Source organism: Nannobrachium achirus (genome assembly GCF_963921795.1).
Source record: "Nannobrachium achirus genome assembly, chromosome: 13".
NCBI lineage: Eukaryota > Metazoa > Chordata > Actinopteri > Myctophiformes > Myctophidae > Nannobrachium > Nannobrachium achirus.
In genome coordinates, this window is record NC_137833.1 from 43,499,263 (window position 1) to 43,517,180 (window position 17,918).

Below are 17,918 nucleotides of genomic sequence, written 5' to 3' on the forward strand. Positions count from 1 at the left end.
CAAGCCCATGCCCACGTGGTACCCAAGTAGCCCAACTCGTACCCATGCGGGACCCATGTGGGCGTGCTGGCTGGGCAGAGTTGGTGTCGAAGTGTCCTTGAGCAAGACGCTGAACCCCTAGTTGCAGGTTGGTGCTTTGGTGTATGAATGTGTGTGTGAATTGTGAATGTAATGCTCAATCTATGTAAAGCACTTTGGATGAAAAGCGCTACCATTTATCCTTAGGCATCACTTAATTTCCCCTATCTATGACAGATCTGGAATGATGGAATCACGTCATCTTTCCATGCTCTCAATTAAGTTGCAGAGATGATCTACAGAAGTAATGATGATCTACAGAAGTAATGAGACGCAGGCAGAGCAAGTTCAGTCAGGAAACTGCAGTTGCTGCTGGCCGAACTCACTTCATTGACAGAGCACCCTATTTAAATGGGGAACATGTGACAGGACATGCAGGCTGCTACCTTCAACTAACCTGTATTGTCTTGTTTTGCTTTGAGGCTGTCAAACACATGTCATGTATATCGTCAGCCTCATTGATGAGAGATCCACGTGTGCTAAGATGTCTACACGTTTGTGTGATTGTGCACATGTATAGTACACAGCTGCCTCTGTGTGTGTATTAGAGGATGACATTTGACAGGAATTCCCGTGGGTCCCGTGGGATTCCCGCAGGACAGGAGTCAAATTTGTATTAATGCCAGGATCGGGACGGGACAGGAATGAAAATCAACAGGAGTGGGCAGGAACGGGAATCATCCCAGACCAGTTCATCAAATCGCAGAAATAAATTGCACAGGAAAGTGAGGTCTTTGAACAACATTATAAAATTATACATTATATAATAATAAACATGATATCAAATATAATATGGATCAAAATAGAAAAACATCTGCGTGATTTCATTTTTTTATTTTTTTTCGGGAGCGGGATGTGAACGGGAGTGATTTTGACCAGAAGCGGGATGGGACCAGGAGTCATTGTACAGGAGTGGGACAGGACGGGATTTATTTTTTTACTCTGCCCCAGGATTGGGATGGGACAGGATTCTTTCTGCTGGAGTGGGACGGGACAGGAGTGAAAATCCACTCCCGTGTCATCCTCTAGTGTGTATCATCACAAGCCCCAGACAGAGAGAAAGATGGAGAGAGGTGTGGCTGGGCACGCCTGCTGGTGATTTGCCCCCTACAGAGCACTGGTTTCCAAGCACTGGGTCGGGACCCATGTGTGGGTTGTGGACACATTTTTGTGGGACCCTTAATTTTTTGGTTTCCTTTATTTTGTGTTTGATTATTATAATTGTTTCAGATTTTAGATTAAAAATAAGATAAGATTTCCGTTTTTAAAAAAAGCAATGATTGAAGTAATTTCATTCCATAAATTAGAAAACAAAGGTTTAAGAAGAACTGAAAATAGAAGAACTGAAAATAGACGAACTTGACACGTTCTGAGCTTGTGGATCTGCTGTTTTCAGTAGTTTGGCAAGCAAATGTCTAATTTCTCTTTGGGGTCTCGAGGTAAAAAGTTTGGGAACCACTGCTACAGAGCACCCCGTTTTGCTGTGAGTTTGTAATTTAGAATGTAGACTATTGTGCACAGAGAAAGCTGAAATCTTGCCATATACTTGCACAGGCATATGCCTTCACAACATTGGTCAGCCAGCCTCTATAACTTATCATGATGACATCATAGAACAGGGCTTGGATTTCACCCAACGTGACTCGTCACTGATGCAGCTCCAGGGTGAGAAACTCCCCGTGATTGTCAGAGTGCATACCTGACTCTGCCTACATGGTCACATTCATAGTACCTATACAGCTTAACAATGCTGCAGATATCTGGTCCCCCTTCGCTCTATTGAAATGGAACCTTATGGACTGACCTGAGGCGTTGTCTCAGAGGAACTGGATGCCTATGTACATCATGTTACACATGCATGCAACCACTGTAGGGTGGGTGGTGGCTGATTTAAGCAGTCACAACTGGCCTGAGCTAGGTGTGACTGCACACATGTTGGACACACAAACCCAACACACTCAACAGAGAGAGAGCCTCTGTCTGGACAGTTTTTCTCTGCTCTTGTTTTTATTGCGACCGTCAGGTCGCAGTTACTATCAAAACCTCCACCGGCTGTCAGTCAGTTTGTCAGTCTGTCTGTCAGTCAGTCTGTCCGTCATGTGACACTTCCCCCTACTAATATCTCCGCCACCATTGCCCCTATCCATGCCAAACTTTGCACACACACTCCTTGGCTGCCAAACCACAACCCCACCCCTCATTTCTCACATGGCACTCTTCTAGCGCCAGCATGAGGCAGATTCTTGCAAAACACATTTTTGGACACTGCTCCTACAGGTTTTGCTCTAAAATCACGCAAAGCGCTACACAGTATCTCTAAAGTCATGTCATCAACATGGATCTGTCCCATTTCCCATATTCCTTCCTGATTGGCTACCATTGCCTTCTAAAGTTTGTGTATGCGACCTGATGGTCACTTATCTCCCGATTAGGGAGTCTTACTGGTCTGTGTGGTGATGACTATTTTGACATTATAGCCTATGACATACATTTCCAAGAAGCAACGTTTGTTGTTGTGCTGGAAATGGACTGGAACTTTGAATGGAAACCCTGCTGCCATCTGTCCCTATAAGCTACCAGACACTGATAGTCTAGGATGAAAAGGTCTTCCTAACTTGCTCCATGTTGGACATGTGTCATGTAATATTATTTCAGTTTTTCTTTCACTCCCACCTGTTGTAACAACCAACAAATGTTAACCAATGTATCCTATATGCATGTAGGCTACTTGGTTTCATGCCTGTCTTTTTGTATGCTCGTAGTCCACTGAGATTGAAATTATGATGTTACTGTAGGCCTATAGGCTATAACCAGCTGAGCCACACAAGGAAGTGAGAGCAAAGATTAGGAGATGATACATTATGCAACAGTTCTCTGAGCCAAAATGAAACTGCGGTCTTATATTACAATCCAGTAACCTATCTGTTTGGCTACCGAGATGTCACGACACTGACAGTGAATTTCATTGCAATGCCATGACTCTAGACCCAGATGAAAATGCACTGACCAAGAATTTTCACCGGTAGGTCACCGTACCAAATAACGTGTAACGCTGTACCGAAATATAATAAACTATTTGTACTGCACAATGAGCCAGGGAGGCTGAATAACTTTAATAATTGAGTGTGAACTGGCTAAACAGATGGACATAAACAAAACATAAAGGACTTCAGCAAGACAAGGAAGATGGAGGTAAGAGGCAAAGATGAACCCACAAGGTAAAGAAAAGTGCATTTTCTACAAAGAAATGTGTAAGTGTAGCAGATCTTTGTTGACCTTGGTACTGTGTGTGTGTGTGTGTGTGTGTGTGTGTGTGTGTGTGTGTGTGTGTGTGTGTGTGTATGTGTGTGTGTGTGTGTGTGTGTGTGTGTGTGTGTGTGTGTGTGTGTGTGTGTGTGTGTGTGTGTGTGTTGGAGAGAGAGAGAGAGAGAGAGAGAGCACGCACATGCGATGATATTAACATTGCCGATTTGGGGAGGGCTCATAATGGGGCTTTTCAGAGGCCCAGACATTTCTTTCATCGTATTATTCTATTCATTGAGGTCACTAAATTAGGGGTTACGTTGCTTAAATGTACTTGAAATGTTATGCAGGTTGTGACGACAATCTTGGACTTTATTAGTTGTGCGTGAAAGAGGCTGTGTGAGAGTAGAGACTGGGAGAAAGGATTTGTTTTCAGTGGCGGAAATGGGCTAGGTGTATTACTCAATGGTTTCCTTTGCTGCAATAACATTCACTACTAGTCACATCACAAAATCCCTCCCATGTCCATCACTCATGCTGTGCACAACCATATTAGACTGTGTTCAATGATTCATACTTATGTTTCTCATAATTCATTTCCTGTATCTGTGACAGATCTGGAATGGAGTCCTATCATCTTCTGATGTTCTCATCTTTGAAGAGAGACTTGAAGACAAAGGATTATATTCAACCTCATAATAAGGAGTCATATCGCTTGGCCATTGTTGAACACCTGGTGAGTAATGGTATGGCAGAAGTTCACAATGAGACGAGCCTCCGTTACTAGTCATTTACTCTCCCGGCAGGTACTGGCTGTGTGGCTATGAGTTAAGATGATAATAGATGTGATGTTAGTTACTGGTGTTGTGAACTTCTCTTCGTCATTCCTATAGTGTTCTTTATCAAAGATAATAGTTGTTTCTATCAATGGTTTCACAAATGATTGATCTCCATAGAGATTGTTATAATTGTGTAGGCTCTTGAAGTTCACTGAGACTATAGACTATTTATGAGTGAATTAGCTGAGACACAAGCGAGGGCAAAGATTAGGGGGTGATACATTATGCAACAGCGCTCTGAGCCTAAACTGTGGTCTTATATTACAATACACATTTTGTGAGGGCCCTGTCTGTGGACATTTTCAGGGCCCAGCCATTTCTGTGGGCAGAAATGGTATTTGATATACAAGTTGTGGAGTGTATCATCCGTGTGAGAGAGGCTGCATGCACAATTAAGCATTAGAGAGTCTGTTAAGCCTGTTGATGAATAAACTGATGCTGAAATGTATGCCTTGTGAACGTACCACCGTGATGAGCACAAGGGATTAAAATAATGTTAGGGGGATTATAGTCAGTCTATAATGTGAATTCCTGCAAAGTATTGCTCTTTGCATCTACATTTATAACCTTTGTAATAACATTATAATCAACAGCTTAACCATGTCATGTGTGATTAAACATGACTGGGACCACTATAGGAAACAGGCTATGCCATGGGTCTTCAACAGGGGGTCCGGGACCCCTAGGGAGTCCCCAGAGTTACTACAGGGGGTCCTCCAGATCTTTGAGTGATATAGAAACTAGCTTTTCTCCTTTTTTATATTAACCACTTGAACCCTAGTGTCCATATTCTGAGAACTTTAGCCAAAAATAGCAGATCTACAAGCTCACACGCTGCGAGGCGTTGTGAGCTTGAGGCGTTGTGAGCTTGTAGATCGGCTATTTTCGGCAACAAGCTTTGGTGTAGAGGGCCCTCTACACCAAAGCTTGTTGCCGAAAATAGCCGATCTACAAGCCCGGGAAAAAGAGCAGACAAGTACAGGGTGATAGGTCAAGTTTATTAAGTATTGACGGTTCAAGTGGTTAAATATCTGAAAACACAAATTGACATGAATCTAAAATACACTGATGATTGTGCTGTCAAACGATGACACTAAATGGAATCTATGATAAGGTAGTGGGGGTCCCTGCTTCATCTCTCTCTCAACTAAGGGGTCCTTGGCCTGAAAACGTTGAAGACCCCTGGGCTACGCTACAGGCAATTGCAGATGAACATTTCATATCCAGCAATTAACCAGTACAATCATGTACTGGTTTTGTTTCTTTAATCCCACCTGTTGGGATCCGAAGCTTTACAGACATACACAAAGGGATACATTACACATAAAGCTCTTTCATTTTCTACTCATGATTCATGATGAAATAGAATATACAAAATAATCACAACACGTGCACAATCTAAGACCAACCCTCCTGTGTGTAATCTATCCCTCCCAACCATGTGCCCTACAAGTTTAGTGTTGTGGAAATCCTGAGACGTTTGGCCTGCTAAATCTGAGCCATATCACATAAAAATAAAGTTTTATCGAGCCCTGCTTTATTTTATTTTATTGCCATTCAGTACAGGAGATAAAATCTGTTAAATGTGATTATATTGTGATATTATTATTATTATTGTGACCAATTATTTGAAGTGTGCAGCAGCACTAGACGGCAAAGGTTTACTTTCCTCTGAACTTTGAGTCCCTGGAAAAGGAGTGGGTGTGGCTACATATCTCAAACAGGTTTATGACTGCCGCTGCCTGGGAGCAGGTTCTGAAGCTGAGCTTGTATTTGCATGTCAAAACTAGAACCCACACCCTCTATCCACAGACTGCTTATCATGTTGAAACACCTCCTGTCTTTTGTTTCCCTCAGCCAAGCAGACATTAGGCTTAGCCATAGTACACCAGTCAGATACCGCCAGCATGTTGACAGTGCCAGACTGGGATATATTGGGAGCATTCAAGTGGATTTTCATGTAGCCTAATTCAAAATCTTAACGTAAGTCACTGCTGTACTGTAGACTATTATGTAATAGTAGTGGGGACTTATAATGCTTTCAGTGGATTTAATTAACTGACAAACCCTGGTGACCCTTTTGGCTAAAAGACATATTAACGTGTCTCAAACTTAAATGAATTCTCTGTTCACTGAAAGAGTTCGCATGTGAATGGTCTTGTTCAGTTCTTGTAGGCTATAGTTTAAATCTTTAATAGACGACTTTACTGTACAATTAATTTGTTTGAATGTATACGTTTTTCATACATTATTGTGCTGTATTCACAAACAACTTTGGCCATCATCACTGACCATCTATGAACTTATAATAGTTTCATTATGGTTACATGACCCTACAGTCATTGTACAGTATGTACTGCATCAAGATAACTAATGATGATTGAGAACTTGGTATCATACATGTCCACATTTATGTAGACAAACAAGATTTAGCCTATTATACACTGAGAAACAAAGAAGTACTGTGTCATTGTATGGGGAAAAGGCTACAGTTTCTTTGCATGACGTACAGTATCAAAATTGTAGGTTTATAAAAACACAGCATGAGCCCACAAAGTCCATTTTCTATCTGTGAAATGGCTTCAAACTGGTGTGACAGTGTTATGACATCACAGACTGAACTGGTTTTCTCTCGATTTTTATCTTCTGTGATATTCATGATGATTAAGTTCCAGGTTTAAGAGTGTGCATGCATGTCAATTCTTGACATGCATGCACTTGGAATTCCTGAAACAAGCTTGTAACTCTCAAAAGACTATGTAAAGTATGATACTAATGAAAACATCCCTTAATTTACAGTTAATAGCACACGTATTTGGATAATTGCTTACGTTTTGATAAATAATATAGATACAGTATGTATTATAGATATAGATAAGTAGACATACACAAGGACGACAAATCGTTTTCCCCTCATTTTGAGCTATTTATTATCCTGTGTTTACAAGTGACCGCAATTTTACATGTAATCCAAAATTTTGATTTATCTCCACATGGGTGTTCCTGTCAAAGTAAACAGTCATCGGTTTGATGGCTGTCTTCAAATTCTAACATAGGCATCCGTCCCACAAACCAGTCTGTGCATGTTTGGCAGCAGCACAGAGGAAGCCAAGAATACCATCTGTTTCTAACTATGGAACACCTGCTTGATGGCCGCAATCGATAATATGAGTACACATTGTCCCATAGATTTGTTCCATTTTTATTTGTCTTGTTGCGACAGTATAGGAAAATATGTCACCCGGACAATTTGTATGTTTTGTGACCCGTTCAAGGTTTCTTTATTGTTGCATCTTGTGTCTGGATCCTCAGACACAAGACGCAACAATAAAGATACCTTGAGCAGCATTAATATAATAATGGTGAAAAGTTAGATTTGTATTTTTATTCAGTTGTAGAAACAGACTTCCAGAGGTATATTTCTCTGTGGTTTCCTTTGCTGGAATTACAATATCAAACGCTTCGCTTATCCATTACTCATGCTGTGCATAACCCTGCCTATTGGTCTGTGTGTTCAATGAAAAATCCTTACGTCATCCCATAATTACTTAATTTCTCCTCTCTGACAGATCTGGAATGATGGAATCCCACCACCTTTCCATGCTCTCGTCTTTGAGGGGGGACCTGAAGACAGAGGATTACATCCAGCCCCACTACAAGGAGTCCTATCGCCTGGCCATTGATCAACTGGTGACCGACGGCAGGGAGAGCTACCAGAAGTTCCTAAAGGGAGAACGCATAGGGAGCTTCCTGTCTGAGGAAGAGCTCCTCTTCATCACTGCCAATGCAGAGCAGCCCACGCCTGGAAATGACACGGAGGAAAGTAATGGTCCTCCGGACACCACCAAGTCCTCCACAGGGACATACTGGCCCATGCACTCGGACGTGGCCACCCCAGAGCTGGTCCTGGGGTGGCCCGAGGTCTTGCCGTCTCAGAGACAACAGACGCACGTGGAGCTGCTCTTTCACCCACCCAGACAAAACCACCCCTCCATCAAGGAGGTCATCCGTAAAAATATCCAGGATGCAAGACAGGTAATAAGACGATGGTATGCACTGTAGGCCAGTGGTTCTCAACCTGTGGGTCGGGACCCCCAGGGGGGGTCCCCAAATTATTTTTTTGGGGGGGGGTCCCCAGATGATTAACTTAATGTGCAACATTGCTTTCACTCTCAACAGTAAACAAACCAACATAATGTTTAAGTGTATAGAGGGTGGATTTCTAAAGTGACTTAAAGGGGAAGACCACCTATTTTCAATATTGAACTATGTCATTAATATACCTTAGAGGAGTTGTGTGGAAATAGAAAAAAGGTTCCCCCCTTCTGTGTTGCCGAGAACTGGAGGATTGATTTTGGGGTTTGTATTGTAAAGTACAATGTGTGATGTCATCAAGTTGACATAGTTCAATATTGAAAATGGGTGGTCTTCCCCTTTAAGGACCTAGAGGCAGAAACGCCTCGCGTTGCGAGGCGTTGTGAGCATGTAGATCGGCTATTTTCACAATAGAACCGTGTTACACAAAATGTAATTCCTCGACTCTTAGTGCTAGTCAGGGTGGGGGGTCCCCAGTTAAAATATGATTATTTTGGGGGTCGTGGCCTGAAAAGGTTGAGAACCCCTGCTGTAGGCTACCACACCAGGCTAATAACATGTAGAACACTAATAGTTCCCAAAGTGGGGAAAGTATGGGGAGCCCCAGGGGTCCTTCAAGGGGTTCCAGGGGGTCCCCAGAAAAATGAGGAACAGTGTATACACTATTTTATTTTCCAGCTATTTGAAACTAGGCGATCTACAAGCTTGTAGATATAACTATTTTCAAAAGATTTTGACAGATCAGACAAATCTTCTTTTATGGTGGGCCGAGGCCAAATACAGTACATCAATTTGGGGATGCTTGACATTAAAAAAATGTAAGAAACATTGATGTAGAAATCACAAAACAAAGGATAGGTTGAGATTCAAAGCTATGGAGGAGTCGGAGGACTGACCTAGTTCTGCGACATAATCACAAATTGAGCCAGACAATGACTAATTTGAAAAAGTCTTGGTTCCCGTCTCTAAAAGCATGTTGCAAGTCCTGCCTTTCCTTCAAAGCAAATCTACACGCCTTTGGTGTTCTCATCTTTCAGCACAAAGGAGTGCCAAGCCGGGGTGTCGGGGTGGAGTTGGCTAAATCTGGTTTTGCAGCTTACCGCCATGAGACAAAAGTGTGGGAACCTCTTCTTTGTCAATATTATAGAATAGAGTTTACATAATCATAGCTTTTAGTAGGGGAATAATGATGATGATGATATTTTGTGATGTAACGAAAATTATCCGATGGTTATTTCAATATTTCTGTACACTACATCAGAAATATTGCATTAGTAACTAATTATTATTACCTGCATTACTGCCCCCAGACATAAAGTCTTACAATTTGCAGACTTTATTTTATATAGCCTACATCAAATATGTCAGCTAGACAAACATCACTGCGAGAAAAGTTTTTACTGTATGTCAAAATGTCTTGTAAACCTGAAAACTTTAATAATTAATTATAATTTTTCCCAAAATAGCCAACAAAAGAAAAAGACTAAAACCTGTTCTAGAGAATGCTAGATAAACTAGTTCATATCCAAAAATCATAGAACCCCATTGCTGTCTATTATAAGTGAAAATGATAAAAAATGTACAACAAACTTGAGTATTAGTAAAATAGGACTTATGTGATTAAAAGAAGTCACACATTTGGGCTGTTGCTTTGGTCAGCAAATGATATGTCATTTTGATTAAAGCTCATTGTAGTTTATACAGTGGACAGTGATGTCTTTTTTATCTCCATTTTAACATGGTCGTTGAGCACACGCAGTACCTTCTTTACACTCGAGTCTTCCTGAAACAGAGCCATCACTGTCCCTTCATGAAGTTGTTCCCACAGATAATATAAGTATGTGGTTGTTCCAGGAAAAAGCACAATGCCCGTCAAGATTGCAATTAAAGTCAACCCAAAAACTAAGAATGGTTGGGTCAATTATCATGGGAATCATCAGTAAGCTGCTTTACAATCGAGATCAACATTATATAATGTCATATCTCAGGTAGAAATGGTATACTTTATTTTCAAATGTGCATGCACTGTAATAAGTGCAGTCCTTCTGGTTTCAACCATCTTTTTTTCTTTGGTGCGGCTCTCTTCAAATGGGGATTCTGCAGTAAAATAAACATCAATTACTGTTGTAAAATGTTTGAGAACCACTGCTTTAAACTATCTGCAAGCAAGTCAAAGCCATGGCAAAGCACTCGTCACCAATTCCTGTTGTTAAGTCATTTTTCTAAGCATTCTTTGCTGTGTATTTCTTCATAGGTCATTGCCATTGTAATGGACATGTTTACTGATGTAGACATATTCAAGGAGACCGTTGATGCTTCTCTTAGGGGAGTTTCAGTCTACGTGCTGTTGGATGAGTCACATCTGAAAAGTTTCCTCACCCTGGCTGAAAACCAGGATATCAAGCTTCAGCAACTCAGGGTGAGTATATCAAACATATAATTCTCCGAATGTCTGAGTGAGTGTCTGTCTGTCTGTCTGTCTGTCTGTCTGAAACAGCGTTTCTCCTCAGTGGCTGGAGCAATTGATCTGAAATCGCATCACCATTAGCATATGAACACACCTAACATAACTGTGAAGGCCGTTTGTCACTTTCACAAATCATATGCTGTATATTAGCATTTTTATGGTGTATCTACTATCTATTCTGCATCTAGCATGAGGCATATCTATTCTGCATCTAGCATGAGGCAACATGTTTAACCAGCTCTGTGTGTGTGTGTGTGTGTGTGTGTGTGTGTGTGTGTGTGTGTGTGTGTGTGTGTGTGTGTGTGTGTGTGTGTGTGTGCAGGCAGGCGGGTGTGTGTGCAGGCGGGCGGGCGGGCGGGGGGTGGGGGGGAACACAGTATCTCTGTAGCCATTAAACGAAACGGGTAATTCTTACATTGATGCTCCTACATATTATCATGCAAACACAAGTTAAAGTTACTTTCCATCCCTCATATACACACATCCCATAACCCACACACTCTGCACATCATTTCGGAGCTCATATCTTTGAACGGGTAAGGGCTAGTTATATAAACACGTCACTTCGTCTTTTGTGCACAGGGGTGTCGCACCAAATTCTGGGCCCTGGGTACAAGGATTCACTGTGGGGCCCCTGTGCTTTAACTATTGAAAAATAGCAGATATACAAGCTCACAGCGCGGCACCGAGTGCCGCGCTGCGAGCTTGTAGATCTGCTATTTTTTGAAAAATCATGAAAATCTTTGAATATTTCGAATCCTTCTAAGGTTTTTTGAAAAACCTATGTTTCGATGTCAGTGGAGCTCAAAACCTTTTCATGTGAAGGACCCCCAAAATGGTATGTATTTGGCCACGGACCCCCATCTCAAAATATTGAGTTCCAGGGACCCCCCAGAAGCAAAATTTGAGTTACAAATGTTCGCTTAAAAAATACATATATTAAAAAGGATTTGCACACATTTTCCACGACTTTTCAAAAATAGCAGATCTACAAGCTCGCAGCGCGGCACTCGGTGCCACGCTGTGAGCTTGTATATCTGCTATTTTTCAATAGCTAAAGTATAAAATACTTAAGGCCCCTCCACCACCTTGGGCCCTAGTAACACAGTCCCACTTTCCTACCCCTTGTGACGCCCCTGTTTGTGCATCACCATGGCCATCTCATGTGGTTGACAGAACATACATGAGCTCAATTAAGGTGGACATTGAGTTGCCACAAATTGAAAGAGATGAAATATTAACCACTGAAAATCTATATTGACTGGGATCCCCCAGGGGTCCATACCTGGTACACCCCATTTTCCCTGCATACCAAGAGCTATATTTTCGTCCAACGTTCTTTTTTTACTATTCTTTAAAACATTTTAAAATACTTAAAATTGCCAATCTATATAGTAAATAGTAAAAAAAGAAAAAAAGGCAAAGAAGTTTTGTTAAGAAATAAGGCATGGATGAAAATAGGGCCCCAAATCTCTTCTCCAAAATAGCCAATATAAAAGTTCACAAAGTGTGCATTGTGAGTTTGTAGATCGGCTATTTTGCAGATTTCTTTCCCCCAGAATAGGAACGCTACAGGGTTAATAACTAACAAGTTGAATGACTGCTCAGTTAATAGTTGGTTAATAACTTGGTTTACCTCTAATTGGATGTCAGAAACAGGATCACAATAGAAGGAATATAAATGCATAATGCCTCTTAGCTTATGAGGTTCAATATTTCAAAAGGTTTAAAACGTAAAATGTGAAAACAAATTAGAGGAGGTACATCTGTGGCCTTCTGGCAGTGTGCACAGGGAATGTGGTACTGGTTGCACCAGTGGTTTGTGACATTAGTTGCGGATACACAGACACACTTATAGATGACTCCTGCAGATCGAGCCATGCCATAAAAAGCATTGCCGATAATAACATGCCAATGCTTCACTGCTCAATAAAAGCCTGAAGCCTTCTTTCAAACCCTGGTGGTTTCTCCCGTTTTGGGTGGGGTGATAATTACTAACCACTGTTAAGTGATGCTAAACACACCCTTTAAACATCTATTATGCACATTCTTAACGGACTGTGAAGCCAGCTATCAACTACGCTACCACACAGCGTAGAAATAAGCACCATATTTCAATGTGCTATTAAGTTAATATAGTTAATCATATTCTAAAAAGTAAGACTATTTCACTCTCCAAAGTGCATTTGACCTCTTTTAATAGGTTTGTTTGTTTTAAAGTGTGTTATTATATGCTTAAATTCTGGTCTGTACAATATCATCTGACATGGTCTTTTCGCCTCCTTGAACACAGAACATGAGAGTGCGCACCGTCAAAGGACAGGATTACCTCTGTCGATCAGGAGCTACATTTCATGGAGCAATGCAACAGAAGTTCCTGTTGGTCGACTGCCAAACTGTGATCTATGGTACATACAGGTAAAAAGCCCCACGTGAAGAAGAGAATACTAAATTCACTCATTCTGCTAATTTTTGTCAATACGGCTTCCCCTGTTAATGTACTGTTCCATAAATATGTTAAGACATGTTTGTGAACATATGAACACTGATGGATTTTAAGAACAGTAAAGTATTAAAACAAACTGACAACAATTCATGGAGAAATTTCAACATGCAACGTGCTGTGAGGTGTTGATTGATCGAATGATATGAATTTAATTGTAAAAACACAAAGTACTTAACATTCTGACTCTTTCTGATCAGTCGGAAACAAAAACCTTAAAAATGTGTTCAAGGTCCAATCTAAGGTATAAATCATAATCTGTTATTCAAAGAAAATAACCCACTCAATGCTGACAAATTTTCCACAATCACAGCTAATTTTGTAATGATTATATCGTGCTTGACTCTATCCACCTCCATACTGAGTTTATACATGTTGTTTGTTTTCTTGTTTCTTCCCAGCTTCATGTGGTCGTATGAGAAGATTCATCTGAGTATGGTTCAGGTCATAAGAGGCCATCTGGTTGAGTCCTACGACGAGGAGTTTCGAACACTCTATGCCAGGTCCACTGTGCCCGCTGAGCTGTGCCCTCCAGAGGGTTTCATACACGATACCAGGCCAAATGGGAGGCAGATTATGGGCAAATATGTCTCGAACTCCGGCCAAGGTTTTGAGAGAAAGGACCAGCTGAGACATACCCTTGACACAGTATATCGTAAGACTTGTGAGAGGCAAATGGGCATGAGAGATATCGAGGAGAGGCTTTATGAAGATAAGCCAACTGAACCCATGCCAGTAATTCACCAAGGGGTGGTAGCTCAAAACCGGATCAATCAGCTGCAGCCTCCAGAGACTATGGACTATCTGAAAAGGCATAGCTATGCTGGACATGATGTCCCATATATTCCTCAGAATGCAAGGCATAGGTCAAGTAACTGGAACATTGCTGCAGATGTGGGCTTTCCTAATGGAAGAACCAGCTACAACACTATCTTAGACAACTGTTCCCAAGGCCCACAGATGTTCAGAGGTCCAAACATGCGTCAGTCCCTTCACGGCATTGACCAACAGGTCCTCCCCATGCAACAGAACACGCCGACAATCGAAAGTACGTCCAAGTCCTCTCAGCGCACATGGAGGATTGAGTCTTACCTCAAAAACACAGATTCTCCATTTGGAGACTCTTGTGACTACTTAGATCAGTATGAAGCACCAGACAACAAAGCTAGCCCCTTCATGAGCTCCAGGATGAGGACTTCACTTGCTCTTCAGTCCACTATTCCAGAGCAATTAGAAATAAGCACTTACACAAACACTTCCTCTTCTGCTGCTCATCAGGTCGACCCCTCAGTCACACCAAACAGCACTTTGCACTACTCGTCAATGCAATGGAACCCGACAGCGGAAAACAGAATGAAAAATGAAGAATTCCTCTCAAAGAGGCAAAGTCTCCAGATTCTGGATGACGAGAGGAATAACATCAGCTGTGGTCCAGGAAGAAACTCTCACCATCCTTTTTATGCCAGTCTCGGCAGAGCCAAAGGCGGCGCAATGTCCAGAAACACCCCCAACACCCTGACAGACAACTGGCTCAAAAGGCATAGTCTGGCAGAACCGAGAACAAACAGGGATGATTGTGAATCCCCGGGGCCCATGTATGGAGGAGCGTTTGCAAAGAGACAGATGGATAGAGGTACAGCTAGGGCCAATGCACAGAATGGAGGATTTGGACCGAATCTGAATGAGGACCAGAGGTCGGTGTCTCATTATGATGTCAAAAGCATTACACGCACAAAGAGCCCACCTGAACTGCCCAACTGGCAAGAGCCCCCCTCTAGGACAATGTCTGCAGCAATACTTGATGTGAATGATAAGGAGCCAACGTGTAAACCCAGTGGCACGAGCTCACCACGTTTCCTAAAGAAGAGCTCCAAGAAAATCAGATCACTACTCCACATACCAGAGAAAAAAGACTCTTCCCCTAGACGCAGAGAAAGAGCCAATTCCGGTGGCAGTACGGACACCATAACGGCCGAGGATGAGGAGCAACATTTACATAGTAGCACCAACAGGTATTCATCTGATCACCAGAGGACTCACTTAGCAGATGACTCCAGAAAAGCATCATCTCCGCGATTTAGAACTGAAGACCTCCATCCAGTCTCTCCTGCAAATATGCCATTGAGATCACATTCACAACGGATGCACAGACAAGGTGATAAGAATGTGCGGCCTAGCCATGAAACAGGAGACTGGCGTAAAGGTGCAGACAGCCGCTTGCACAGTAGATTTGAGCCTTTCAGTGCATATGAAAAGAAGCAGCCCTCACATTCTGCAACAGGTTTTGGTAACGCGGAGAAAACTAAAAGTATCCCGTCTTCTAAGGGTGGCACAGCTAATGAACATAACCTGAGCCGGGCTACACACGGACACCATGAGAATAAACTTGAACGATTCATACACCGAGTAGGGAATTTAATACATAAAAACAAGCAATAACTAGAATGTCTAGTTTATGATTCCACTTTTGTGTGGTTGCTTCAACAGTTGTTTACCTATTACCTGGTTAAAAGGTAAAGATTCATATATTGCACTTTTTTGTTTACATTTGCAAACATCCACAAAAAATGAATCATTGCCTATCCTATATAGACTAATCTATGAAATAATTAACTAAAATCACATCTAGTGTGAAGTGAGCGTGAGCGGTGCTATTTATGAGTCAATTTCATCAAGCATCCCGCTAGCCAATCACAGCGCGTCCTGCGAAGCTTGGCCAATGGGACCCTGGCGTACACCAAACTTTGAGCCACGGACATTTTTAACACGTTTTTCCCAACAAACTTTGAGACATTTGTGCCAGGATGTAGGCCATATCTAGGCTCTTCAGTTTACTTAAGCCCCGGACATTTTTTAACAGGTTTTCCTCTCTGTCAGACGGCGAGATTAACTCCAGACACTCGGACACACAAACAGACACACAGACCTATTCTCTTATAGACTGCTTGACTCGTAAAAAATAAGACATTCTGACCCAAAATGTCAGCAGTATAAAAGAAACAAAAAGATAAAGCGCACCTGGGCATGATATACTTCCAAATACAGTTAAGCAAAAGGTAAAGATGATGCACAATGTTTCGATTTACTGTATATCATGGCCCATAGATATACAACCCAAGGTTCAAAGGTTTAAAGTTGTAAAAGTAGCATTACAAACGAACAAGTGCTTTGCTGTAGCAAACACACTACCTTCTTGTGGCATGACATTTAAAAAAGTGACCCATTGTCAAGTATTGTTTTTATGTACAGAGGAAATGTTTTTTCTGTTCTTTTCTTTGTATTTGTAAAAACTGTTTTAAAGTGTTAACTTTTGGCAAAAGGTGTTTACAATCAGATCCCCATATTTTGGGAACAGAGTCCAATCTTTTGGGTCCATTTTAGGTCCATTGTACTGCTTGGTATATTTTCTTACTTGGTCAATTTCCTTACCAATGTTCCATTGGAAATATATTGTTTATTTTATTTGAGTATATTCTGCCAATGTGTAGTATCCATACTGCATCTATTTCATGCACTAATGTGCTCTGTAGGTGTCAAAACAAGATGTCATTCAAAAATCCAATGTTTGTTAATACATTTCATAAACATGCTACTGTATGACAATCATTTAAAGTCATCTCCCCTCCCTTTATGAACCCATTAATAAATGTGTGCAATATTTTTCTAACTACTGGAACCTGAGCACTTATTTATTGAAATAAATCAATGGTAATAGTTGTGCACCCAACAGGTCTTGGGACTTCAGTGGGGCCACTTTTTACAAAGTAGGCCCTGTGCGAGCCTGTCATTTGTTCCGGAAACGCACATTTTTAAATTGTATTTGTCACTGCTGTAAATGTTGCAGGCCTACACCGAATGCTAACAATGCACCTCATTGTTCATGAGTGATAAGCCGTGCCGGAGCCTGAGTCCATGGGCCCCTGCGGGCCTGAGGCTGTCTCATGGCAGGGAGTAAATATTTGAAATATGAAGAGGACAATGAGTTTAAATATTTCAAATATGAAGAGGGCAGTGAGTTTAAATGTCAGGTATGAAGGGGACTAGTGCCACAACATAGGCTAGTTGGGCCTTGCATCAAGGCGACTTCCAACACGTTTTTGCATGGTTATTTTATTAAGTTGATATTGTAATACTATTGCTAATTAGACTAGACTAGACCCTTATCCAGAGAGTATTCAGTTCACTCTTGCTGTACACAAGTACTTGCTATATGCTGGGGAACCCTCATGTGGTCGATTTGTGTTACTACAGTTGCCATAAATGTTGATTCACAAAATGTAGGGCAGGCTATATCCAAATCAAAACAATTTAGTACCACGCTTGTAAGTGTTCAGGTTTCCTTCCAACATTGACATTAAGGGCTCTATTTTGATAGTCTTAAGTACCAGCTCTTATGCCTCTTCTTAAAGGCCTGTCCATACTGTCTCCGACCACCAAACTTTTCGTCGGAAACGTCCGCTTCAACTACAAAATGACGTCACTCGCATCTTCTGAAAAGCATTAGCCCGAATAAGAGTTCGGGAAATTGCACGTCGGAAAGTCGGAACTCTCCGACGAAACGTTCGGTGGTCAGAGACAGTATGGCCAGGCCTTTAAGTTAAGGCCTCTCAGTCTCCATACTTTGACCGAAATGTTCGGCGAGTTGGACTTTCCGACGTGCAAATTTCCGAACTCTCATTCGGTCTAATGCTTT

At 41.6% G+C, this 17,918-nt stretch overlaps 2 protein-coding genes across 2 annotated transcripts in view; both read left to right on the forward strand.

The window, feature by feature from the left end:
- Positions 1–17,918, forward strand: part of fbxo9 (F-box protein 9) — a 446,168-nt gene that overhangs the window by 230,462 nt on the left and 197,788 nt on the right. The gene's annotated exons all lie outside the window — the stretch shown is intronic.
- Positions 7,737–16,115, forward strand: fam83b (family with sequence similarity 83 member B; the record flags this gene model as incomplete). The annotated part of the gene is made up of 5 exons (XM_080740749.1): positions 7,737–8,195; positions 10,510–10,674; positions 13,016–13,140; positions 13,627–15,237; positions 16,103–16,115. The coding sequence occupies 5 exons, from the start codon at positions 7,737–7,739 to the stop codon at positions 16,113–16,115; spliced, it is 2,373 nt and encodes a 790-aa protein (XP_080596875.1).